We start from the raw sequence: 27,846 nt of genomic DNA, 5'->3' as shown, positions 1-27,846 counted from the left end.
AGCAAGCTGGCGCATATGGACTCCACTTCACCCATTCCAACGCACTTGGACACATGCACACGGCCCACTCCCGCACGTTCACGCGCACGTGGACCAAACTCACGCCAATTCTCCCTCTTGCGGACACCCCATTCTCACGCAATGGACCCACCAAGCACTTCACGTGATCCATCCCGCGCAAAGAACCAAGCCACCAACGTAGCCCACTCACGCCAATTCTCCCGCACGTGGCCAGCAATTCCAAATTAGGGCAATCCTCTCCAACTCTATTTAAAGGATCTTCAGTGGACAACCAAGAACAATTCCAATTCTCGGCAAATTCCGCAAGGAAGAAATCGGCTCCTTCGGTTCTTCTTCTTTTCTTTTTCCTTTTATTTTTCTGTTTTTAATTCAGCCAATGAGTGGCTGATTTCTTTATTCTAGTTGAAGATTAGGTGATACTTTAGTTGTTTTATGGATTGGGAGACTTGATTAAACATTGTTAAACTTTTGGTTGTTCAATATTCATGCAATTTCATGCTTGATTTCAATATTGCTTTGTTCTTTAGATCTACGTTGATTCTTGATTGCAAAGTAATAATACGTTAGTTTGGATGATTTAAGTCCGTAATTGCTTGGATTATTCAAACATAAAAACACTTGGTGTAAAAAAAACTAAGGAAATTATATGATCTAACGACATCTCATGCGTTTGAGTATGTAATACCCGGCTAGAGTCTGGCATCAGAAATCCTGTAGTCCGGTGGAATCTCGGATGCTGGAACCCTCTAGAAGGGTATAGATATGTTTTTCTAAAGTGTTTTGATATGTTTTCATGTTTTAAGTATAAAGGAAATGAGTTTGTTTTGAAAGCAAAGAGCCAAGGAAGAAATGCAAGGTTCGGCCGCCGAAGGTGAGTTTTCAGCCGCCGAACATGCATGGCATTCAGTTTCACGTTTGGCTGCCGAAGGTGGTATGGCCAGCCACCTATAAAAGGCCCTAGGTCGGTGAAATGGATAAGTTTCTTCTATTTTCACAGAAGAGGTGAGATCATGCTCTTCCTTGGGTGTGTTTCATGATTTCTTCAAATCTTTCCAAGCTTTGAGAGATTTTTATGATTGTTGGAAGGTTTTGAGCAAAACACCAAAGTTTTGAAGTTTGGAGACGTTGAGAGCTTGATTCTCCATATCTCCACGTTAGGATCACCTATCCTCAAGATCTTTCAGAGGTAAGTGTGGATCCTTAGCTTCTCTTGTGTTTTCTGAAGGTTTTATGGAGTTGTTTGGGTAGATATGCATGTTTAGGGTAAGTTGAGGTTTTTGGTTGAGTTTTGGTCAAAGCATGCTTATGTGTTGGTTGTGTTGTTTGTTTGGGGTGCTAAGTTAGTTTTGGACCCCTTTGTGCCTATACTTGAGTATATGCAGGTTGTGGCTTTATTGGTTGCATGTTTGAGCGACGTTTGGGCACGTTTGCATGAAGCAGAACAAGTTTCTGCCTAACTGGAAAATCCAGTTTCGGCCGCCGAAAGAGGGTTCAGCCGCCGAACATGCTAAGGAGGTGGTTTCGGCTGCCTAAGCTTGCCCAAGCTTGCCCCCGAAAGTTTGGACTTTCAGCTCTGGAGCGGGGTTTCGGCCGCCGAAGGTGCCGCCGAAGGTTTGAGACTTTCGTCTCTGGAGTGCCTTTCAGCCCCCGAACCTTGCCCCCGAAAGGGTTCGGCTGCCGAAAGTGAAGTTCGGCCGCCGAAGGTGCTTGAGTTTCGTCTCTGGAAGGGACATTCGGCCGCCGAACCTGCCGCCGAAAGTGCCCTGTCCAGCCTTCTTTTGCATGCTTTATGTGATTGTTTTAGGAGCTTTTAGGGGGGTTTTGGGGAGTTTGATAGCGATGTTCTTGAGCTAGTTTGGTCCCTCATTTGAGTCCATCTGTGTAGGCACAGACTAGAGGAACCAAAGAGATCAGTAGTGAGCACTGCTTCAGAGTCAGTTCAGAGTCAGCCAGAGGTGAGTGGAACTAAACTTAATTCTTTAAATTGAGAAATTAAATGCTTTTAGCATGTTTCATGCACCATGACTATGCAGTAGGATGATTGCACTAGAAATCACGAATATGCTGCATTGCATTCCCTATCTGTGTTGTGTGGGTGATAGTGGATGATCTAATAGTCCTTGAGAAAGACCAGAACCCCATTCTACGGTCTGGCACGGATAGTAGAAGACCAGGACCCCATTCTACGGCCTGGCACGGTTTATGGTAAGTTATGTTGTGTACAGGAAGATCAGGACCCCATTCTACGGCCTGGCACGAGACTAGGATGTCGGGACTAATTGGGGACATGTTCACCCGAGATTATGTGAATTGTCTGTGTTGTGATGCATTCCATGAGAGCATGTTTTATTAACATGTTTTATTGTTCTACTCACTGGGCTATAGTAGCTCATCCCTCTCCCTTAATCCCAGTGTTGCAGGTCCAGAGTACAGGGAAGTTCAGCAGGGTACTGAAAGAGTAAAGAGTTTTTGTATAGTTTAATGTGGACATGTAATATTGTAAAGAAATGTAATAGCTTTGTATAGAGTTAGAATTGTGCTTGACCTATTTGTATTATAAACCCTTTTTGTATACATGATCTGTTTATGTAAATGTTTTATGCGGATGTAAAAAACCAGGTTTAACTGTTATTGTGTGGACCCAACTGGAGTTTTTGATGAGGGCTCTAGTAAGGGGGGTCTGTGCACAGAGATAGTGCATGCACAGGTTGAACCTTGGTACAGAGCAAAGTTTTATTTTTCACAGAAAATGTATGATCATGTATGAGAGTTTACAGGTACACAGAGGATACGGCAGGCTTGCTACGGGTCCCAGCGGCCTTAAGCCAATCTGGATCCTAGCGTCGGTAGCGGTCGGGTTTCCGGATCGTTACAGAATAGTTAGGATTGGATCTCTCTCTTTCTTCATGCAATTAATAATTGTTTGATGCCTAAAGCCCAAGGACGTTTCTTGGCAATTTGTTAATTAGTAATTAATTAGAGGACGTTCCCTAATTGATTTAATCATAAGGAGAGACATGGTGGTGAGAAGCTTCTTCCATCTCCATAACTAATCTATTGAATCAATCAAAAGAAACTAAGTGTCAATGATCAATCCCAACAACTGAAGTAGATCCAATTCTTCAACTAGAGCTTTCTTATTATTTATTTCTCTTTATTTTTATTATGTGCTTTATTTTTATTGCTTTCAGTTTTAGATTAATTAAATCAATATCAAACCCTCCCATTTTACTTTTACTGCAATTTATTTTTATTCCGCTTTCAGTTTATCTCGTTTTCAGTTTTATCTCGTTTCAGTTTATTTCGCTTTCAGTTTATTTTGCTTTCCGTTTATTTCTCTTTCAGTTTTATTTTTGTTTCAGTTTTATCTCGTTTCAGTTTATTCTGCTTTCAGTTTTATCTCGTTTCAGTTTATTTTGCTTTCAGTTTATTTCTCTTTCAGATTTATTTTTGTTTCAGTTTATTTTATTGGTCTTGATAAGGGAAATAGGTAAGTCCTCAATTCCCTGTGGATTCGATCCTTTCACCACTATCTGCAGTTGTAAATTATTGATAACCAGAGAGGTTATTTTTGACCGGTTTCGACAACCGCGAGTCACGATCATTGGCTCACATGGTTTTCTTGGTGATAAAGGGAGATGATGGATGCTCTTCAAGAAGAGAATCCACCTGAGTTAGAGCGAAGACCAAATGTTGGATGTTGTAGGGCTAGGGGCCTCCACTACCAGCTTCCTCATGCACAGCACGGGCTGAGCATCTGGGTGAGGGGGGAGAAGTGTTCCCTTGAACAGGATCCTTGGGCTAGCAGCTAGAAGGCCTAGTGGAGACAAATGGTGTATAGACCGAGACTTGAATAAGAGAGGCGACAATAGGATCCTCCTCTTAGCGGCATTATCATTTTGATGGTGAGGCGAAGGTTCCGGCTGCGGTAGCTTTACCTTTACAAGCAGCACAAGTAGCCTCAACAAATTTCTCCTTACCAGCCATATATGCACAGAAATATGAGTAAGTATAATAGAGTAAGGATATAAGTTTTTAAGAATAAAAACCCTATTCTGAGAATGGTGGCAAGTTGGCCCACTATGACCAAACGTGTGCTCAGCCTATTTAGCTTGGATTTGGCTCTACCTAGTGAGCACAATATTCCTTACGGCCACATTAATATCCATCTTTCGCGTTGTTACCGTCTTTTTAAGAAAAGATAAAGCCTTCTCTTACCTCCTACTCATTCTGACCCCATCTTTCCTCAGCTCCACATACAAGTTTCAAGGTGTCCAAAGGTTTCCAAAACTCTTGGACACACGGTTGTAGACAATAAAAAACTTATTTTTTCACTGCTTAAGAGATGAGGAGAGTCGGTTAAAGAAAGTGTGATGCTTCTTGTCACTGAAAAACCAATATTCCTCATTGGCTCTAGTACTGAATTGGTACAATTGTGAGAAGAGGGCGACGCTTGGCTCTATATTGTTGTTAAAGTAGAGAAATCGGAAGGCCACGAGGTACACCAATTGTTGGGATGAAGTTGAGTGATGAAAATTTTGTAGAAGTTTAAGACTTTCACATAGAACAGATCAATAGGGAATCTCAAACCCGTCTTCATTTGTTCTTAGTATACAATGACCGAGTTATCTATAAGGATATGGTCATCGACATAGACATTTCCATTGGGAGCGTAGAGTTGGAAGGTATCCTGATGGATCTATAGACATCGTAAAGGCGGTTTATGTCTTTTTCTGTCAAAACTAACCTTGTGTCATTCACCACCAAGATCTCACTATCATGAACAACTTGCAGTGGGACGATAAGGGTCGGAGCTCGAATGGGGCCATTGGAGAAGCTTATGGAGGAACTATCTCTAAAAAATGGCAAAATAAAAGACTGATTCATTTCGGAAGAGAAGGCAGGAGGGAATTACCTTGATGCAGGGATTGTCACCAGAGAATAAACTCAAAGATGAAGAAAAGCACCGCAAGAAATGATTGAGATTTTTGGAAACGAGGAGAACATTTGAGAAAAAATGGCAATGGTATGAAGAAGGGAGAATTTATAGGGTAGAAACGATGATTGGCTTTGATAAGTCTCGAAAATGAAGCGTCTCAGACAGACAAAGGGACGTGGGGTGGGGGGCCAATCTAGTTATACCATGTGTCTAAGAAGTGGGTGCTAGCTGTGGAACTTTGAATCTAAAGAATCGAAGAACTTTGGGGGGACTTCTAATATGATTGGGTACTCCTCAAGACGTGTTACATGGTGGCAAATTTCTATTAGTCTAAGTGATGACATGTCCGTAATAAAAAAGCTCATACATCCAAGTTTGACCACCCAAGACGTGGAGCCTGAGACTCTCATGATCGGGGTATTCAATTATAACAAATATACGCTCTAGTGTATTGGCAGAGTCTTCAAGAACTCTCCCCCTTATCGTTGAGGATTGTTACACAATAATTTTAGAATCTCAATTATCATGGGATTCCTTATCTACTAGTCAATACAAATCGAATTCTTATAAAACCTACTAACTAATCTAATCTTCTTATATTATAAAAGTCATGGAGGATGTTTTACGACTAATTGATTATTACTTATAATATTTATTTCACTCAACCACCTGAATATTTTTTAATTTGAACGTTAAAATGATTGTAACAGCCCGGAAACCGGTACACCTCTAGTAACGGCCCGACCTGCTCGGCGCTAGGATTCGGATCGGCTTAAGGCCGCCGGAACCCGTAGCAAGCCTGCTAAACATCCTGAACTTTAGGTATAATCCCGTGCATGATCAAGCTTTTTCATAAAACTTTGGTCTCATAAAAACCTTTAAACTTATTTTCCTTACCTCAGCTTGACCTATGCATGAAAACATAGAACCTCATACTAGATGGGTCATCAAGCTTGCTTTAAAACATATCCGCTTTGGGTCAAGGGATTGGAACCCTTTCTTCCCTCACGGGCCATTCAAAACTCATAACATTTAAAACATTTTCTCAAGATCATGCATAACAAAAAGGGATTTACCAAACTCTAGGCAAAGCACAATTCTATACATCTCATGCTACAACACATGACATATCTATACTTTTCTTAACTTGGCTCTATCTCTTTATAACATTACTCTTTCTATTCATTCATATGCTCACAACATGTCCATACATCGTCATCATCATCATGTCCACAACTAAACTATACAAGCATACAAAGCATTCATAGCAGTACATAACATATCATCTCTTTAGCAACTTACATCACATACTATCTCCATAAACATATACAATAAGCATCTCTCCTTATACATAAACATAAACAAAACAAGCTAAGCTATTACAACCAAACATGGCAACCCATGCTTGAACCTCTTCTATCCCATAGCTCTTCTGACTGAACTCTGGCTTACTTACTCTGGCCCTGCAAAACTGGGGTTAAGGGAATGGGGTGAGCTACAAGAGCCCAGTGAGTAGAAACAGAGAAAAACATTTGATTTAGTTCCTCCATTTTTAGGTATATTATTATTCATTTTAATGTTCCACCCTTTTTATGTATTTTATTATAAAGACATTTTATTCAAATCAATTATTCTTCTTATTCATGCATTCATGAGATGCGTCATAACACAATTATATCACAACAAACATCTCACCCCCGCTTGAGTTCATGCTAGCAAATCTCTTCCTCTTGCGGGTGATTTTAGAGGGTTCACGTAACGTCCTTCCCCTCAGGGTTAGACATGACCCCAACATTCCCTCTGTCAAAACTTGGCCCCGAAGGAGCTCTCATGGGGCTTTCCTATATGTACTCGCCCGATTGACAAAGACTCATTGACAGACTTGCGGGCTATTGAGGTCGCCTTGGTCCACCCATCACATCATATACATAGCACATTATGCAATGCATCACCTTCGTGAAACTAGTGCAATCATCCTATAACATATAAACATGGTGCATGGGCATGGTGAACTAGTGCAAACATCCTATTACATAACATGATGTATGAGTATGCTTTAGACATTAGAATTTCTTAAAGTAAAACATTAAGTTTAGTTCTACTCACCTGAAGCCACTGCTCAACAAACTCTGGGTCAACTAGCACTGAAGCTAGACACCTCTCCTCAGGTCCAATCCTACACAGATGGACTCACATGAGGTACTAAACACATTCTAACAACTCATAAGAAACTCCCCAAAAACCCTTCTAAACATCACTTAAACATGCATAGAAAACAGCCATGAAAAGGCTGGACAGGCACTTTCGGCGGCACCTTCGGCGGCCGGAAGTCTCCTCCAGAGACGAAACTCGGGTAGGTTCGGCGGCACCTTCGGCGGCCGAACCCTCTCTCCAGAGACGAAAGTCAGGCACTTTCGGCGGCCGAACATTACCTTCGGCGGCCGAAAGTCTGCTTTCAAGCCACAACTCAACTTTCGGGGGCAAGGTTAGGCGGCCAAACCATGCATCCAAAGGCACGTTCGGCGGCCGAAACCACCTTCGGCGGCCGAACCTGGGTTCATCCAGAACTCAGCCTTCGTGCACATCAGCCTCCATAACCTCACAAAACACCCCAAATCTCACATACTCTCTCCCAAGCATGCATACACACTCCCACAAGCATAGAGAGCAAAGAAACTAACTTAAACTCCTCAACACATCATCACATAACATACATTGGGCATAAAACCCACAAAAGCCTAAACATGCATATCTACCCATTCCAACATAAAACCTTCATAAAACTTACTTAAAACTTCTTAAAAACTCAAGGGAAACAAAGATCTACACTTACCTCTTGAAGATCGAGGGTTGGTGCGATCCCTAACTCGGAGGTGTGGAGAATCCAAGCTCCAAAAGCTCCAAGCTCCCAAAACTTCTATTTTTGCTTCAAAACTTCAAACCAAGGGTAGATCTTATGAAAACTTGAAGGATTTTGAAGAGAAGACACACAAACAACCAAGGGAGGGCTGAAACTCACCTGAGTTCGAGAATGGGGAGAAAACTCGCCCATTTCCGATCTGAGGGCCCTTATATAGGTGGCCTGGTCGAAGACCTTCGGCAGCCTAACGTGCCCCCTAAACTCATGCATGTTCGGCGGCCGAACCTCACTTTCGGCGGCCGAACCTTGGCTTGCTCCCACAAGACTTTCGGAGGCCAAAGGCGCTCCCGAAGCCTTCACATGTTCGGCGGCCGAACTTCACTTTCGGCGGCCGAACCTGGCAAACGCCTCCTTGGTCTTTCCTCTTCAAAAACTCAACTCTTTTCTTTTTAAAACCATAAAACACTTAAAAACATTTTAGAAACACATTTTTACCCCTCTAGAAGCCTCTGGCATCTTCAAAAATTCTAGATTCCAACGGAGATTCCGCCGGAAGGTAGAAATCCCGATGCCGGATTCTAGCCGGGTATTACAATGATGGTCTTTTAAGTATAAGCCACCTCACTTTTATTTTTTGCAGGTTGTCAAATCAACATTTTCGGTAACATCATTGTTGTTATAAATAATAGATTTAATTAACTGTTAAAATTAATTTATTTTAATTTTTTATTATTTAAATTATTTGTAAAGTTTATATATAATTAAAATTCTCAATTCTTTTACTTAAATTCTTTTAGTTATGTTTGTGTTTTAATATAATTCAATTAAAATAAAATAAAAATCTTGTCGTTGAATCTGCTGTGTTTATGCTTGGGTTGTAAATAACTTTCATTTATAATAATTATAAAATTAAAATAATAACTTTAATATGTGATGTAACATAAAATATTTTTTAAAAAATAAACTAAAAAAACCTTTAAAACATTACTTTCACTTTATAAAAGTGAAAAATTAAAATAATGATTCCAATAAGTGATATAATATTAAATATTTTTTAAAAATAAACTAAAAAATTATTTTTCATTTTAAATTGATTTGTAAAAAAATTGATTACAAAATAAAAAATAAAACTAAATAATTGTTACTCTATTACATATCAAATTAAAAAATAAAAAAAAATTATAAAGGTACCTTGTTTTTTTTTCAAAGAGGTTATTAAACATATAAATTAAATATTAAAAAATTAATCAATTATCAGTTTAATCAAAAGATACATCAAACAAACAATCTCTGTATTTATTAGAAATTATGATATATTAATGATAGGACACAATATTCGTCCAAAATTATCATGAGTTGTCATTATAAGATAGGATTATATGGCAAAAGTCTGATAAGTTGATACACGACCTCACTCATGGAAAGAAAGAGCTAGACACTGTAGTCCTTGGTCCTTCGTTGAGACTCGCCCTCTCAACTACAGGATGAGATCTCACGAAAAGTTACCATTATAGAGCAACGCATTACACCAATAATCGCAGTATCATGTATCCATTGGCGGTTGATAGTTGGATTTCCAGGAGATTTGATAACCATCTCCATCATCTTACAATATAAAAACTGATAAACACAAAAATCAAGCTATGCATTCTTACATAACTATTCTTGAGTTCAAAGCATCTCATTACACTCGCCCTTTTCTTTTGTTTACTGACTTAAGCGTTGGAGTGGCTTCCATAGGGGTCAATCACCTCGCTTTCTTTTTCTTATAGATTGACCAATCGCAGTGCAACTCTATTTCAGCCACATCATTTGGTTTTGTTTCTGAAAAATTCCATTAAATTTTCTTTGTTAAATTGGAATAGAAACCGGTCTTTTATTCATTTTCTCCTAAAAAGAAACTTTTTCCTTTTCTATTCTCTAAAATGGCTGACAAATTCACGAGCTGCTGCTAAGGCTGTAGCCAACAAGAGCATAATATTTTCTCCACTCTTGGTAGTAGACAAAACATCCCATCAATGGTCAATGAAGCTAATCCGAGCAATTTAAATAATGAGCTAATGCTTCAATACATAAAAAAAACTACATGATACTCTCGAGCAGTATAAAACCTAGGAGGATGCCTCCTTCATGGCTCCCAGGATAAGGGAGGAAGCTTCCATTGACACCCTAACGACTCGGATAGCAGCATTCCAAACACAGTCCAAGAGGAAAGCCAAGATGGAGGAAGAGGAGACATCGGACAAGGCTCTGAAGGAAGTCAACTGGAAGCTGATGCGGGCCGTGCAAAGGTACCAGAAGGAGTAAGAGGAAGACTATGGGCTGGACAATGCCCCCTATCAGACGAGATCTTAGCGGAGACTTTTCCTGCCAAGTTTGGACAAACATGATCGAACAGCAGATCCCAAGAGTCATTTGGCAATTTTTTAGGAAAACAATACAGCTTTAAAATGTCAATGATTTTGTATTGTGCCGAGTGTTTCTGCCAAAACTGATAGGTTTGGCTCCGAAATGGTACCAATATCTGAGCCCAGATTCAATTTAGAACTTTACACAATTCTTTATGTTATTTAATTTCAAGTTTACTACTTGTATACCTCTTAAAAAGCTCTCCTATGACTTGCAGAAGATACGCTAAGGAGAGGGCGAGTCTTTAAAGAGTTTTATCTCACAGTTCAATGCAGAAGCAATACAGGTAGAGGAATTAAATCATGAGATAGCATGTAAAGCGTTGAAAAAAGGAATGCGCAACATCAAGTTCATGAATTCTTTAATAAAAAGCCCAACTGCTACCTATCAGCAGCTAATGGATACAACTCAGAAGTACATAAAGCTAGATGATGAAGTTCAGACGCTAAAGGAAGATAAGTGGACGAGTCAAAATAAGACTAAAAAATCAAATAGGCAAATCTTCCAAAGTGAAAGGAGTTATCCAGTATCACACAATAGAAATGACCGAGGTAAGTTCAAAAACTATACTCCATTAAATGAGTCACGGACACACATACTTATATGGATCAGGAAAAAAACAAAGAAATCAAATGGCCTACTAATCTTAACCCAAACAAATTAGGCATGCGAGAAAGAACAAAGTATTGCCGATTTCATGAGGATCATAAGCACACGGTCACAAGGTGAATATCTACTAGGCTCATATCCGAGTGTTAGTCCCGTTAACTAAGGTATTTTATGTTAAAGCCAAGAGGCGGGTATCCACCAGACTCAATGATCGGGTATTAAGATATTTTATGCCACAGCCATAAGGTGGGTATCCGCCAGGTCCATATCTGGGTATTAGTTCCATTAACTAAGGTATTTTTATACCAAGCCACAAGATGGGTATTCACCAAACTTAATGACCGGGTGTTAGTCTCGTTAACTAAAGCATTTTATGCCACGGTGACAAGGTGGGTATCCGCCAGGCCCATGTTCGGGTGTCAGTCCCGTTAACTAAGGCATTTTATGCCAAATCCACAAGGCGCGTATCCACTAGGCTCAATGATCGAGTTTTAATCCCGTTAACTAAGGCATTTTATACCACGACCACAAGGCGAGTATCCGTCAAGCTCATGTCCGGGTGTTAATCCCATTAATTAAGGTATTTTTATGCCAGGTCATAAGGCGAGTATCCTCATACTCAATAACCAAGTGTTAATCTCATTAAATAAGGCATTTTATGCTAAGCCACAAGGCGGTTATCCGCTAGACCCATGTCCGGGTGTTAGTTCTGTTAACTAAGGTATTTTTATACTATGCCACAAGGTGGGTATCTGCCAGACTCAATGTCCGATTGTTAGTCTCATTAACTAAGGCATTTTATACCAAACCACAAGGCGAGTATCCGCCAGTCCCATATTTGGGTGTTAGTCCATTAATTAGGATATTTTATGCCAAAGCCACAAGGCGGGTATCTTTCAGGCTCAATGATCGGGTGTTAATTCTATTAACTAAGGCATTTTATACCATGGCCACAAGGCGAGTATCCGCCAGGCTCATTGTTCCAGTGTTAGTCCCGTTAACTAAAGCATGCCAGGCCACAAGGTGAGTATCCGTCATGCTCAATGACAGGTGTTAATCTCGTTAACTAAGGCATTTTATGTCAAGTCACAAGGCAGGTATCCACTAGGCTTAATGACCAGTTGTTAGTCTCATTAACCAAGGCATTTTATGTCAATGCCACATGGCGAAAAACCGTTAGGCACATGATCGAGTGTTAGTCCCAAAACCTTAGAAAAGTGTTGTAAGCTTCGAATTTGAAGAATCGAAGACTAATGAGGGGACTTATGATATGAGACAATATTCGCCCAAAGTGTGTCATGGTTGTCACCATAAGAAATGGTCATGTGGCAAGGGTTTGATAAGCTGATACATGGTCCCACTCATAGAAAGGAAGACTCAGATACCGTAGTCCTCGATCCTTCACTTAAACTTGCCCTCTTAACTATAAGGTGAGACCTCACAAAAATTTACCTCTATAGAGCAATCTAGCTAGTAAATCTCCATCACACTTATAATCACGGAATCTCATATTCACTAACTGGTGCTAGTCGGATTTCCAAAAGATTTAATAACCATCTCCATTTTCTTACAATATAAAAACTGATGAACATAAAAATTAAGGCACACATTCTTACACAACTATTTTTGAATTCAAAACATCTCATTACACTCGTCATTTTCTTTAGTTTACTGACTTAAGTGTTGGAGTGGCTGCTATAGGCGCCAATCACCTCACTTTCTTTTTTTTTTTTTTAAATTAACCAATTATACCACAGTTCTATTTCAAGCTACGTCATCACATTATTTAAAATAAAATTTAATATAATATATTTTCTATCTGCAATTAATATATAATGTATAAATCTATCATTTATATAATTCAACATTATAGTATAAGCTTTTATTACAACTAAATAGAAAGACAATTACTATATATAATATAAGTTAATAAAAAAATCAATACTTCAGAAAATTTTCATCTCATGAAAAAATTAAATAAAATAATGGAGTAATATTGTAACTTAATTTGGTTTAATAATTAATTAATGGTATGAAGTTTTTTTTTAAATATTTGATTTTTTATAATATTCTAAGAAAATTTTAATAAATTTTATTCATTAAAACGTTAAATTTTATACTAAATTTTAATTTTGTATTTTCTATATTGGTATAAGTGTAATTTTATATTTCCTTAATTTTTTATTTTTAATTTATTAATTCTAATTCACTTCTCAAGTATTTTAATTTTTAAATTTCAATCTACTTAGTGTTTTATAAAATAAAAAAAAATTTTCGTTTAATTAAAACCAATGACTTTTCATGATGTGGTCATATATATATATATCTTATGTAGTCCAAAATAAATCATAAGCTACTACCATAAAATAGGATCATGTGGCAAAAATTTAATAAATGTGTACTGCAGTTTTATCCGAGAAATGGAAGACTTGAATACCTTAAATATCCGGTTCATCATCAAGACTCGTCCTCCCCTAAATAGGTTAAGTTTCAACACAAAATTATTATTCTCAAGCACCATCCAGCGTATCTCCATTATGCATATAGTCGCAAAATCACCATCTATTAGCCGTCCACACCCTTTATCAAGCATCTGGCCACATAATCGTAAAATTATTAGAAAATATTATATTTATTTCTATCTTCTTATAATATAAAAAGAGAATAATCATAGAAATAAAGGTATACTATTTTTTCTTACTATTCAAATTCTAAGAAATTCATTAAATTCACCCTATTTTTCAATATATTAATTTGAACGTAGGAGTAACTGCCGTGAGCATCCACCACCCTATTTTCCAGCCACATCAATATATATATTGAACTTTAATGGAAGTATTTAAAAAAGTTGCATAGATATATGGAAGTTTTTTTTATTTTTTTTTATACTTTTATTTTGTTTGTCCAAAATAAATTATGTTATATTTTTAAATCATCATTTTTAGGTCTTATATAGTTAATAATTTCTTAGTTTTTTTAATCAGTTAGTTATTGAAAAATTAACATATATACTAAGATATATTATATTATATATGAAAATTTTAAATAAAATTATATATAAAAAAAAATTATAATTCCACAACGAGTATAAGCAGAGTATAAAATATCTTTAATAAAAAGCTAGTTATTATTATATAGCTATATATCCATCCCACCAAAAAGAAAGCAATTTGATGGGTAAAACTTATCTGTACCGCAATTTAAATGGCTTAACGTCTCTATTATTACTCAAACTATATAATAAATAAATAACCGTTTCATTGAATTTCTATCCAAAAAGAATTACACCTTTTCAGAATTTTTTTCTAGCTTAAATTCGTTGAACAAGCTACCTCTTCTCTTCTCAATTCCCATAATTCCATTGATCTTCTAGCTTCTCTGTTTCCATTGATCTTCTAGCTTCTCTGTTTCATCCCATCCATGGAATACAAAAAATACAAACTGCCCCATGAAGAACTCCTAGCAAATCTTCTTACATTAATTTTAGGTATAAGTTGTGGGATTTTCCTCTTAACACTTTCTCAAGTTCCTCCGTCATTCCATCTCGATTCAGTTCACGTCTCTTCCTTCAACATCTCCGTTGCCGGCGACCAGGATCCTTTCAGTATCTCTTCACCTCCCTCAGCTAACATCACAGCCAGATGGTATATCAAGTTTCATGTCACAAATCCTAATGTGATTTTCTCCAATATATCTTATGAACCTCTTGAGGTTTCTGTTAACTATGGAAACTACAAGATCGCCTCAGCTCTAACACCTTCTTTTTATCAAAACACTAAGATTCATCATGCTTCTGTTATCGTGGAGGCATCTTCTAAATCAATAGACAAAATGGTCGCGTATGAAATTGCTGTGGATCACTGGGTTCATGGAGTTGTGGACTTCAACGTTAGAGCCTATGGCAGGGTTCATCTGGGTCCTTTGCGTAGGTTCTGGGTCAGGATTGTTAAAGAAGTCGAAGCTACATGCAACTATTGGAAGAGTTCTGAAACCGTGACTAAGATCACTAATGCTGGAAGAAAAGCTATGAGACTACGTTTAGAATGGGGATTATGACTAAGGATCTTTATGTAGTATCTATTAAAGTTTGCTAATATGCTTAGCGAATTCCTTTAGAACTATAGATCTTTGTTGTCTTTTTTTAATTTCTCATTATTTAATTGGGAATCATTTCTTTTTGTGCAATGAATGTTGGGCAGTTTTAATAAAAACTCAGATAATTTTTTTATTGAAAATATATAATAAATTGCTTAAAATTATTTTTGATATATATGGCATAGAGCAATTAGTCTTGTATTTTACGATAGACTTAATCAGATTTAATTTTTGCCGATAACTTTTTGGAAAGAGAATTTTAAGACGCACAATTTTCAAAAGTATGACCAGAGTTGTAAGTCTGTCACAAAGTTTGATATGGAATTTTGATTGTTTAAGGAGTCAATTTTATATTTTAATTAATTTTTTGAATATTTTAGACATTTTTCTAATTTTGTATATTAGGGTTTTGTTTATATTATAAATAGTTTCCTTTAATTATTAGAAACTCACTTTTTCACTTTTTCAATCTGATGAATTTCATTAAGATTTTTCGTTTTCGCACCTATCTTTTTTTATTTTATTTTAGCTAAACGATATTGATTAAAATTTCTGACAGAATCTAAATAATTTTTTATAAGTATATCATATGTATTAAAATATTTTCAAGAGTTCAAATGCATAGTACCGTCTAAGGATAATAGACGTGAATTCTCCTTTAATCAGTAATTTCGAGTATGTGAATAATTGATATAAAAAAAATATTTTAAAGTTGGAGTTAAGCAATTGATTGTCATTATATCTATCACAAGTTGAACTGCCTAATTATTAGGTATGGAGTCATTGTGTCTCCTTGAATACTTCATTTATTTTGCCAAAATTGAGAATGATTGGTTACTTTTATAGATTAGTTTCCAATTTATTTTAGGGAAATTAGTTTTTTTTTTTTTCAATTGAAACAATTTGTATTTAGTAAGTAGATATTCCCCTCATATTTATGGTATTGTTTCAAGCATAATGGACGTGTTGATAATAAAGTTATTTGCTAAAAAGAAAAAGTTCAATAGAGTGAACTGGACATAACTTAATTTTAATGGAAACTTAAAGCTATTATAGCTAAAAATTAAAAGCATGGAGAATAGCCTTCTTTTTTTTAGCCAGCATTCTTGTTCGAAGTACTTGTGAAATTTTCTCTCCTTTCATGGTAAAGATTAAACTTTTTTTATAATTTATATTCTTACATCATTAGTAAAATGAGACTTTTTTTTAATATTATTAAATATCACTAATAAATTATAATTTATTTTTTGATATTTAATAAAAATTATATTTTTATCTATGTATCTTTAAATTTAGTCTTTAAATTTTGTTTTATTAATAAAATAATTTTTAAGTTTAAATTTTATATTTTTAATTAACATTCATTGCTATATTTTTATAAATTAGTCCCTAAATATTATAATTACTAACAAGTCTTTATATTTACCAATTCATCTCTATATTTATTAAATTTTAATATCTTATATGTAAAAAAAAATTAAATAAAAATTTAATAACCTTTTTATCCTAATTAAAGAAAAAACATCATTGAAAAGGAAAAAGTTAAATAAAAAAAAACTCTTTGAACGTGAATTTAAATGTATGTTTTATTAAATTATTTCTAAATATAAAATACTAAATTTAATAAATATATATATGAGATTAATTTATATACTTAAGGACCAATTTATAGGAATATAAAGATAAATTATAACTAACCGAAATAACATTAGTGTTGTAACAATCAACTATAAACAATAAAATCAAAACACAAAACTTTAACGCGATTCACCCTCTCAATATAAGACTATATCTACAAGCATCCGTCTTTCACTATCCATAATAAGATCATCAATTAAAAACTCAAGTTATCTATCATCAATCAAGTTAAACCTAAAATCATCCTTTATTACAAATTGCTCATAGTAAATATATTAGTAGTTCTTCTCTTTCTCCTCTAAAAATAACTCAATATATTTATTATAACTATATCACATGCTATAAAGAGTGTCTTCAACTGCATAGAGAAAACTCTTCTCCACTTTAAGCCAAAGAGCTCTCTCTCTCTTATAGGACTGCACTATATTGGACAAAAGCCACTCTCCATATAATAGATAAAAACTTTTCTCCTCAATTAGGTAAAGTAAAAAAAAAATCTATTAATCATATTCCTATTTATAGTGTTAGACCCCTTCAGTTCTAATTTAACTAGAAATCTCATCTAGTTTAAAAATAATGCGTAAATAAGATATCTACTTTATATAGTCCTTCACCTATTGAAAAATAGGTCTTACATAAATTCTAAATAGAAAAGAGAGTTCTACCAAGATTATGAGTTACAAATTTAATAATTTCTGCCTAGACTCAAAATCCACCAACCATGACATACCCTGGTGTAATCAATCATTTTTGCATCCTTCAAATCTTTCGTATTTGATATTGAACCCTTCAAATCTTTCCTTTTTTAAAACTCTAAATTTTTTGTACTTGCCGTCTTTGGTATCACAAGGCTCAGCTCTAACACCAATTTGCTGTGATAATCCACACAAATAATAAAATCACAACACAAAATTTTAACATCCTCTCAATATATATAGGGCTACATCCACGGTTATCAATATTTCACTCTCCATAATAAAATCATCAATTACAAGTTTAAGTCATCTACTCATCAATCTAATTACACCAAATATTATCCCTTATTACAAATTACTCATAGTAAATATATTAATTAATTCATCTCATTCTCCTTTAGGAATAACCAAATATATATACTATAACTATATTATACACTGTAAAGGATGTCTTTAACTGCATGGGCAAAACCCTTCTCCACCTTAGACCAAAATCTCTCTTTATCCCTCATGGGACTACACTATATTGAGCAAAAATTACTCTCCATATGATGGATAAAAACCCTTCTTCTCAATGGAAAAAAAATTAAATAATCTATCAATCATGCTTCTATTTATATTATTAGACTATTCAGTTCTAATTTAATTAGAAATCTAATTCAATTTAGAAATAACACATAAATAAGATATTTACTCTATATAGTCCTCCACCTATTGAGTAAAAGGTCTCCCACTCTAATTAGAAAAGAAAATTCTTTTAGAATTATTTATAAATCTAACAATTAGAAAAAAAAAAATTAACATGCTAATATTGTTTCTTTTCTGTTCTCAAGATTTTTGAAAAACATTTCATAAAAGTTTTGACCCCTAAAAGATATCTAAAAATTAAAAGCAAGTGATAGAGAATATAAATAATAAGAATATCTGCAGTGGTTTTAGCTTTTCTGCCTGCATTATTTTTTAAATGACTCATGAAATTTTCCCTTTTTCATGGTAAAATAAAAACATTTTATATAAATAAACTTCGCAAGGCACTTTCAAGAAATGAAATGAAATAGAAGATATATTTTCCTTAAGTTTAAATCCTAGGTATGGAATTTTTAGAACTTTTCTCCCTCTTAGTAGGTATGTTCGATCCAAATCTAGATAAAATGTATGGTGAGTCACTTCTCCCTTAACTAATGGTATCGAACTCAAACTCTAAATATAAAGCACCTTTAAATTTTAAGAGTTAGCATTTTACCTCCTCTTAGTGAAATAGAATAATTCAGAATAACAAGTTTTCTACTGAATGATTCATTAAAGAAAAAAACTTTGCAAGGTGCTTGAGAAAATTTTTATAGGTTTGCTTTGGACTTGAAGCCACTCTCAATCTCAGGTAAGAATTAAGTTTTGTAGCTCAATGATGAAATCGCTTAGTGAACTTCCCAATTTTTTTCTTCTTTTTTTAAAATAAATTTTAAGTTACATCTTATATATGCTCAAGTGAGAATTAGCTGTTTAGATTAGGAGAAGAAGCAATAATATAGTTTTGACACAAATAGAATTGTTGCACATTTGTGAATTTGCCAAATAATAGAGTAGTTGGATTTTATGAAATTAATTAGTTAATTTTAATTATTTAGTTTTTTAATGGGTATCTCACTACAAAAATTTACCGGATAAGTAACAGAAATTTCTGTTACTAATTATTAAAAATCCGTTACTAAAACTATTTTGTAACGGATTTGTAACGGAAATTTTCCGTTACAGTGAACCTCGTTGCTAATGCATTAGTAACGGATTTTCTAGTCCGTTACTAAATTAGTAACGGATTTGTAACGGAAATTCCGTTACTAAATTTAGTTTCCTTTTAGTTGATTTTAGTAACGGATTTTTTTAGTAACGGATTTTTTCGTTACAGAAATCCGTTACTAATTATGAAAACCTAATAACAGATTTTTCCGTTACTAATCCGTTACTATTTTTATCGGATCAGTAACAACTTAATCCGTTACTAATCCGTTACTATTTATAAAATTATAATAAAATATTATAAATTATATAATCTAATCAGACAAACCTGTAAATACACTCACATATTACAACTAACCTGTAAATACACTCACATATTACAACTCATCTCAATAACAAAATGTAAAAACCAAATGTCATGAATGAACTCAAATCCAATATCATATATTATGTAAATCAAATCAAACGTATATCCAAACATCAAGCTGTTCAATTTTAAACTAAAAAAATTAACAAATTATTTATTATCCTAGTACATATGTGTAATGAAAAAAGAAACTATAAATGTGTAGTGTTCTCGTTCTCGTCCTCGTCCTCATCCTCATCATTAGTTTCATCTGCTTGATCAGGAGGCTGTGCAGGCTGTGCAGAAGTTCCCTCACCGGGAGCTGAAGGCTGGTTGCCTTGTCTTTCACTCACAAGCTGCATAAGTAAATCCTTCACCTGTGAGAGCTCAGAGGTAATCCGCACATTTTGCTCAATCAATTCTTGTTCATTATCCTCACGCTCCTGTAGCTTGCGTCTGAGATCAGCCATTTCATCTTGAAGATCCTGATTTTGCTGAGCTGATGTGAAGGATGTATTAGCAGAAGTCTTGTTTGGGAAGAAAACTGAAGCCTGTGATCCAAGACCGTACACCCTTCTTTTTTTCTCTCCACCTACTGCCTCAAAGTATAACTGAGCCTCATCAATGCGGGATGCCTGACTACTGTCATTATCTGTCTGTGATGCTTGCTCTTTCAAAGTCAGAAAGCGATCCTTCAAAAAAAATACCATGTGATATAACAGTATAAACTACAAATCAAATAATTTACTATAAATTTATTTAATTTCTCACATGAATGGACTTTGAGCGTGCATCAACAAACTCTGAGGAACCCTTCTTCTTATGCGTAGCCTCAAATAACTCATGAGGTAGAGGATCTCTGCCTAGTCTTTCGCGCTGCAAGTAAAATATAAATAGTAATAACATGCTTCAATATAAATTCACAATAAATTGGATAAATTTAAAGTATTTGAAAAAATTTAAGTGAGAATGAATATTACGTACCATCTGTTGTTGATGCCTATACTGAGATATGGATCCTCCACAATGTCTTGATGGGCCAGCGCCTTGCCCACCTGTTTCACTCTTTCTGTTATTTGAGAATTTTTTGCATTTCTCTTTATACTCAGTTGCTCCCCAAGCGGATTGCCATGCATCCATTACTCCTTCTGTCAGTGATAGTCTCTTCTCCTTCCCATTCCTTACGCTACACATAAGGCTACGATATCGCTCGGCAGCTTTCTTCCTCCAAGCTATCTTCATAAGTTGTTCTATTGCCTCCTCCCATAAGAAGTGTTTCTGTAATTACTCACATTTAGCTACAAATAATGCACAGTAAAAATAATCACATGTACAATATAATTTGTATTACCTTAAATTCTTGCCAATAGAATTCTTTAACCTCTTCTGGTACATTCTTCCAACAAAAGCCATCTGCTACTAACTTTTCCTTGAAGATCAAGGTAATCCGCCTAGCAATCGGATCAGAAGGCTGCATGCTGTAAAAGAATAATTGACAAAAAAATTATTTTGAAATAAGCAAAAAAATTAAATGCATAGTTAAAAATACTTATAAATTTTACTCACACTGAGTTTACTAAGTGAATATGTGGTCTGAGCCCTGTAGGTCCACAACTACCAGAAGCAGATGCAGATGTAGCCGTAGATGCAATAGGTGGCAAACCTATGGGTGCTGAGGCAGTAGCAGATGTGTGCACTGAAGCAGGAGTGGATGATGCAGCACCCGGTGTGGATCTCTCACCCTGGTCTGGTCTAGGAATCAAAGCAGTGTGTTGTACCAAATCTTGATTGACATTTTCTGATTCAGTTGTGTGGACACTACCCCTGCCATGGTCTCTTCGACCCCGTGATGAAGATCCACGTCCTCGTCCTCTCATCCTGTACAAATTTACATTATAAAAATCAAGATGTAGTTAACATATTTAATAACTAAAAGTAAAAATAGATATCAATTATGTTATACCTTCTATTCACTATCTACATCTAAGTCATCATCATCATCATCATCTGTTTCTGTTGCTATTATAGTTTCATCTTCATCATTTTCTTCACCATCATCAATTTCAATAACATCCCCAGTTGGATCATTTAATTGTTGTGTTGAATCATCAATTTCTCTAATTATGGCAGTGTGTTCCATTTCCTCTTGTTGAAATGGTTCATCAGCAGGTTGTGTATTTTCTTGTATTGGAAGTTGAATTACAGAACGTGCTTTGACTTTTATAGCAGCCCACCATTCAATTTTATCTCGCTTTAGGCTAGGATACGGAGTATATATCACTTGTATTGCTTGTACTCCCAGCACAAAAGACTCATATCTATTAAAAGATCGTTTATGATTCACATCGACAAGTTTATATTTACTATGGATCTTTGTGCCTACATTTGGAGTGGGGTCAAACCAATTGCATTTGAAAAGTACAACTCGCTTGATTGGAAGACCTGGATACTCCAAACGTATAACTTCAAGCAATTGTCCATAGTAATCGCTTTCTTCGCTGCTGTAATTTGACCCCTTAATACACACCCCACTGTTCATTGTTGCTCTACTTGCACAGTATGACTTCGATTGAAACTTATATCCATTCACCATATATCCATTGTATGATGTCACACTTCGTAATGGACCCATTGCAAGCGATATGATAAACTTATTGGATATGTTATTGCACGAATCATGAGCAAAATTGTTGAACCATATAGAGAATTCACTCTCCAATTTGACGTCAATCTGAGAATCATTGACCAACGGATCATTTGAGCGCAATTGATCGATGTAAATGCTGGAAAAACCTCAACTCCATTAGAAAAAGTAATTTAAGAACATAATATATAAATTACTTATTTACGATAACTTACTCAATATAGGGTTTCACTTCTGGACAATTTAATAATATGTACACTTGTGCTGCTTTATACTCATCCTCCATAAGATATCTGGTTGTCCCTTTTTCTATTGGTCGACCGGACTGCATAAAGATTGATAGATTGCCTTCATAATTTTCAGTACTTTCTGAAATATCAACATTCCTTGGCACTTTTCGATGTCTAGTTTGGACATACGATTCAAAGTAATGTGCACAAAATGAAGTTACTTCTTCTACTAGGTACGCATTACATATTGATCCCTCGACTCTAGCTTTATTTCTGACATTATTCTTAAGCCGTCGCAGATATCTATAAAATATATGACCAACATTAGTAAACATTATTAAATAACTTAATTAAAGTGAAGTTAAAAGAACTTACCGTTCAAAAGGATACATCCATCGATATTGCACTGGACCTGCCAGCCATGCTTCATACGCTAGATGGACAGGGAGGTGTTCCATACAATCAAAGAAGCTTGGAGGGAAAACACGCTCAAGCTTGCATATGATTAAAGGAATTTCACCATGCAACCGCAACATATCACTCTCACTTATAGTGGTAGATGTTAACTCCTTAAAAAAATTACTCAACTCTGTTAAGGGCTGCCACACATTTGACAGAAGCAACTCACGAAATGCAATTGGCATAATCCGCTGCATGAAGACATGACAATCATGACTCTTCATACCAAACATCTTCAGCTTCTTCATATCAATACATCGTCCCATATTGGAAACATATCCATCGGGAAACTTGAGATTTTTCAACCAATCACATAATACTTGCTTACTTTGCTTATCTAGAGTATAACAAGCTTTGGGATATCTCCCAGTGACTTGATCCATTTCCAACTCTGGCCGATCACAGATCACATTTAGGTCTGCCCTTGACTTGGCATTATCCTTTGTCTTTCCCTCAACACTCATTACAGTGTTGATTATATTTTCAAAAAAATTTTTCTCAATGTGCATTACATCAAGATTGTGTCGAATCAAATTACTTTTCCAATACGGTAAATCCCACAAGATGCTTCTTTTTCGCCAACCGCATTGCTTTGATAGACGAGAATTTATTTCAAATGCATCCTCATCTATAACCCTCTTAAACCCCAATTCATTAATCTGTTTCAGTATTTCTTCACCGGAAATAGGTGGTTTAACTTTCTTAGTAACAGATACATTCTTCCTAAAAGCTGTTTTGTTTCTTCTAAAAGAATGGCTAGGAGGTAAAAATTTGCGATGATTATCAAACCATGATTGCTTACCTTCTCTTGTCAATGTGAATGCATCACTATCTTCCATGCAATAAGGACAAGCAGTCCGTCCTGCAGTGCTCCATCCAGATAACATTGCATAAGCAGGAAAATCACTTATAGTCCACATTAAAGCAGCTCGCAAGTTGAAATTTTCTTTATTGAATGCATCATATGTTTCAACTCCATTCTCCCATAAATCTTTCAACTCAGTTACTAGGGGTTGCAAATACACATCCAACTTATCTTTTGGATTTCTAGGCCCTAGGACAAGTATAGTGAGAAACATATACTCACCTTTCATGCATAACCATGGGGGTAAATTGTACGGTGTCAATATGACAGGCTATGATGAATATTGCTGACCAGATTGTCCAAAGGGTTGAAAACCATCGGTACACAGTCCAAGACGGACATTACGTTTCTCAGCACTGAAATGAGGCCAATTATTATCAAAAGCTTTCCATGCATGCGAATCAGCTGGATGATGCATTAAATCATCATTAGTCCCATGATTGGCATGCCAAGTCATATCCTTAGCTGTAGCATTAGATGCATACAACCTTTGTAGTCTAGGTGTGATTGGCATGTAATACATTTTACTATAAGCAACTTGGGTTTTACTAGAGCTCTGGCTAACTTGCAATCGTTTGTACCTCGGATGATCACACACCTTGTACCTGAGCAATTCATTATCCTCACCCCAATAAATCATACAACCATTTAAGCAAGTATGAATCTTCTGAATTGGTAATCCCAAGCCTTCAAGCAATTTCTTTGTAGAGTAGAAATTATCAGTAAACAAATTATCAGTAGGTAAAATCTCTTTGATGAATTGGCAAATATTGTCAAAACAACGTTCGGACAAATGATGTTCAGATTTGATATTCAATATCCTTGCCACAGGTGACAGTTGTGAATGATTTTCACAACCTGGCCACAATTCCTGATTAACAGCGGCCAACATGTCATACAATCTCTGAGTAGATTGATTTGGAGGCTCATTACTAATTGATGGGGAGAAACTCGGTCCTGCTGCATCTACAACTAGTTGTTCATAAGCATTAGAGAACTCAGTATGTTGATATTCCACATTGCAAGTGTTGTAAGTCGAATCATTACTTCTCCCGTGGACCTCATTGTAGGTTTGCATTTCTCCATGCAAATACCATACATAATAGTCCCTAACAAACCCATATTTCATTAGATGAAACCTAACTGTACTCTCATCTTCAAAACTGCGATTTTGGCACTTAAATCGATTACATGGACACCTAATAAGTTCTCCATTCAAACAGTCTGGAAACTGTTTGGCAGCTGATATGAATTCATTTAATCCTTCAAGGAATAAAGGATTTAGTAGACCATCTTTTAGTCTTGCATACATCCAACCTCTATCAGAATGCATATTGTACCTATTATACCTAGAATGTATAACAATAAATGAAGAGTTGGTCAGAAGGATGTCCTCATCTAAAAAAAATAAATTGATATGTAGTTGTGTTTAAATAAGAGTAATATGGTTATTATGAGCAACTAAGCCCCAAGGTATGATTAACTCCTAAAGCAATAAATAATAAAACACTTCCAACAAAAAAATATTAATAAATAAAGTAATGGTTATGTAAATAAAGCAACTAAGCCCCAAGTCAAAGGAAAGTCCACAGGAATCATAAGGAGAGAAAAGAAAGCAAAATAAGCCACAGACTACCATGAATGATACTAAAAATAATCTCCAATCTAATCTCCAAAAGTAGTATTAATTTAATTTAATTAATTTTAAGTATTAATTTAATTTTAATTTAATTAATTTTAATTTAATTTGAAGTATTAATTTTAAGTATAAATTTTAAGTATTAATTTTAAGTATTAATTTAATTTTAAGTATTAATTTTAAGTATAAATTTTAAGTATTATTTTTAAGTATTAATTTAATTAATTTAATTAATTTTAAGTATAAATTTTAAGTATTAATTTAATTTTAATTTAATTAATTTTAAGTATTAAAATTAATTAATTTAATTTTAATTTAATTTTAATTTAATTTTAAAATTAATTAATTTAATTTAATTTTAATTTAATTTTAATTTAATTTTAAAATTAATTAATTAAATTTAATTTTAAGTATTAAAATTAATTAATTTAATTTAATTTTAATTAATTTAATTTTAAAATTAATTAATTTCATTTAATTTTAAGTATTAAAATTAATTAATTTAATTTAATTTTAATTTAATTAATTTTAAGTATTAATTTTAAGTATTAATTTAAGCCACAGACTATAAGCCACAGTTATTTTATGACTCATAATTTTATTCTCTAAGTTGCTTTGTAGGATAATAATGGTAGTTGAATTTCTAATAGGGAAGGTATAAGAGAGCTTGTGATTCAATATTTCAAAGGAGTTATTTGATGAGTCAAGTGGTGATTGTGTAAATTTTGTAGACCCCCTGGATCAAAAAGTTACTTCAAATGATAATGAGATACTTTTAGCCCCTTTTGCTCTAAAAATAAAATAGGGTTGTCTTCTAAATGCATCCAGATAAATCAATTGGACCAGATAAGATGAATCCAACTTTTTACTAAAAAAGTTTGGCATATTATGAGTGATACTATTATTAAAAGTTGTCAAGGGTGGTTAAGGGATGGGACTCACCTAAATCTGCTGAATAATACCACAATAATGCTTATATCTAAAAAGGAAAAACTAGTCAACATAAAAGATATACAGTCTATTTTCAAACTTGGAAAGAAAGCATGTGGACTACCCCATGCCCAGAAAGCATGTGGACTACCCCAGCTGAGGTGAAAATTATAGTTATGAAGTGAAGTGTAGTACCCATGTGTGAAATTTCAAACTTGGAAAGGCAAGGGAGAGAGAGAAAAGGTGAAAAATATAGTGGAGGGAAGATAGAAATTTTTTATTTTATTTGCCCTCTTGAGTCTTTTCTTGCCAAAAACAGTGAAAACTCATGAAAGTGTTGGAGGATGAAGGTAGAGGACGATCAAAAGAAGCAGTTAGCACCAAAGAGAAGCTCAAACAAGGACAGACACACAAAGGTTGAAGGTAGAGGAAGGAGAGTAAGGATGCCAGCTCTTTGTGCAGCAAGAATCTTTCAATTGACCAGAGAATTGGGTCACAAATCTGATGGGAAACAATTTAGTGGCTGTTACAGCAAGCAGAGCCTTCCATAATTGCTGCAACTGGGACAGGAACAATACCAGCCTCAGCCTTGGCAGCTACTGGTGGATCAGTTTCACAACAAGGTAATATCATTAATGATTATATAAATTAATGATTTTATTTTTTGTTAATTCTCACGTTATGGGAATGCTTTCAAAGGAAGAGGAAGAAACAGACAAGAAGTAGAGCCTAGCATTCAAATAAAATGCCTGATTTGTTTGTGATCCATCACATATAGATAAACTGATTTGTGAAAAAAAAAAGGAGAAATCTGACTCAAAATTTTTAAAACATTTGTAAGTTAGGAACAAATGAAATCCTGAAACTAAGGACTAGTACTTGGTTTTGGAGCAGTTAGACAGTTGAAGTTCATAGGACTAACTATTGTTATTTCTTAACCCCTGAGATTGGTGCAGCCCCACATGCCTTTTTTGACCTATTAAATCTCAGAAAATCAAGTTACTCTCTACAATGAAAAGTTAGAAATGGGAGTGCTAAACGATATCTGTTCTGTAGTTTTAGAAACAGCAAGAATGCTGTAAAATAGTAAGCCTAAAGCTGCTTATGAACACTGGGAAATAATGAAGGCACAGGACCACACTCAAATGCACAGCAACTACACTCAATTGCACAGCAGATCTAAATCTTAAAGGCCCACACTCAAATGCACAGCAACTACACTCAAATGCACAGCAGATCTTGTTTTTTTTTGGGAAATCCAAAACAAAGGAGAATAACAAAAATAAAACACGAGCATAATAACAAATCTAAAATAACAAAAGTAAATCTTAAAGAATGAAAATAGAGTACTTGGAGAATGGAAAATGCAGATCTTGAAGAAGAGAATAATAAAGGAGCAGTAGATGCGAAGTATCGACGGGAGGGGAGGGATGACAATAGTGCCTTCAGGAGGGAAGCTGGGATGTATCGACGATGATGGAGAAGCTGTGATGTACCGATGACGACGATAACTTTGGGCGATGTACCGACGACGATCAATTTGGGCAATGATGTCAATGGGTCTAAGAGGGAAGCTGAGATTGATGGGGAGAGAATTAGGGATTTTGGGGAGAGAAAGCTTAGAAATGTGAATAACAGGAGGAAGAAAGAGGGAATTAGGGATTTTGGGGAGTGAAAGCTCAGAAATGTGAATAACGGGAGGGAGAAAGAGGGAATTAGGGATTTTGTTAATG

General features: G+C 35.0%; 2 protein-coding genes across 2 annotated transcripts; both read right to left on the bottom strand.

Moving 5' to 3' along the window:
- Positions 1–19,558: 19,558 nt before the first annotated feature.
- LOC122724425 lies at positions 19,559–20,833 on the bottom strand. Its single transcript, XM_043959374.1, has 4 exons — positions 20,698–20,833; positions 20,331–20,624; positions 20,118–20,222; positions 19,559–20,038 (listed from the first exon to the last, which is right to left on the bottom strand). Exons 1-4 carry the CDS (start codon positions 20,821–20,823, stop codon positions 19,559–19,561), a joined length of 1,005 nt encoding a protein of 334 aa, XP_043815309.1. The 5' UTR covers positions 20,824–20,833.
- Positions 20,834–21,686: 853 nt separating this feature from the next.
- LOC122724424 lies at positions 21,687–26,746 on the bottom strand. The gene is made up of 7 exons (XM_043959373.1): positions 26,644–26,746; positions 26,126–26,162; positions 23,836–24,893; positions 22,596–23,733; positions 22,248–22,523; positions 21,769–22,129; positions 21,687–21,725 (listed from the first exon to the last, which is right to left on the bottom strand). The coding sequence occupies exons 1-7, from the start codon at positions 26,744–26,746 to the stop codon at positions 21,687–21,689; spliced, it is 3,012 nt and encodes a 1,003-aa protein (XP_043815308.1).
- Positions 26,747–27,846: the final 1,100 nt, after the last annotated feature.

The sequence above is a fragment of the Manihot esculenta genome, chromosome 8 (genome assembly GCF_001659605.2).
Source record: "Manihot esculenta cultivar AM560-2 chromosome 8, M.esculenta_v8, whole genome shotgun sequence".
In the NCBI taxonomy this organism is placed as follows: Eukaryota; Viridiplantae; Streptophyta; class Magnoliopsida; order Malpighiales; family Euphorbiaceae; genus Manihot; species Manihot esculenta.
The sequence above is the reverse complement of the archived record's forward strand: the minus strand, read 5'-3'. Positions and strand labels throughout refer to the sequence as shown.

Excerpts from the sequence above, each read along its gene's own strand:
- LOC122724424 (XM_043959373.1), bottom strand. The coding sequence starts at position 26,746 with ATGATATTACCTTGTTGTGAAACTGATCCACCAGTAGCTGCCAAGGCT. Across the intron at positions 22,130-22,247 it reads GAGTATAAAGCAGCACAAGT|CATTTACATCGATCAATTGC; the intron begins GTACATATTATT and ends AGGTTTTTCCAG. Across the intron at positions 21,726-21,768 it reads GTCTTCCAATCAAGCGAGTT|GCACAAAGATCCATAGTAAA; the intron begins GTACTTTTCAAA and ends CTCCAAATGTAG.
- LOC122724425 (XM_043959374.1), bottom strand. The coding sequence starts at position 20,823 with ATGCAGCCTTCTGATCCGATTGCTAGGCGGATTACCTTGATCTTCAAG. Across the intron at positions 20,625-20,697 it reads TCTATTGGCAAGAATTTAAG|AAACACTTCTTATGGGAGGA; the intron begins GTAATACAAATT and ends GAGTAATTACAG. Across the intron at positions 20,223-20,330 it reads ATAGGCATCAACAACAGATG|CGCGAAAGACTAGGCAGAGA; the intron begins GTACGTAATATT and ends TTTTACTTGCAG.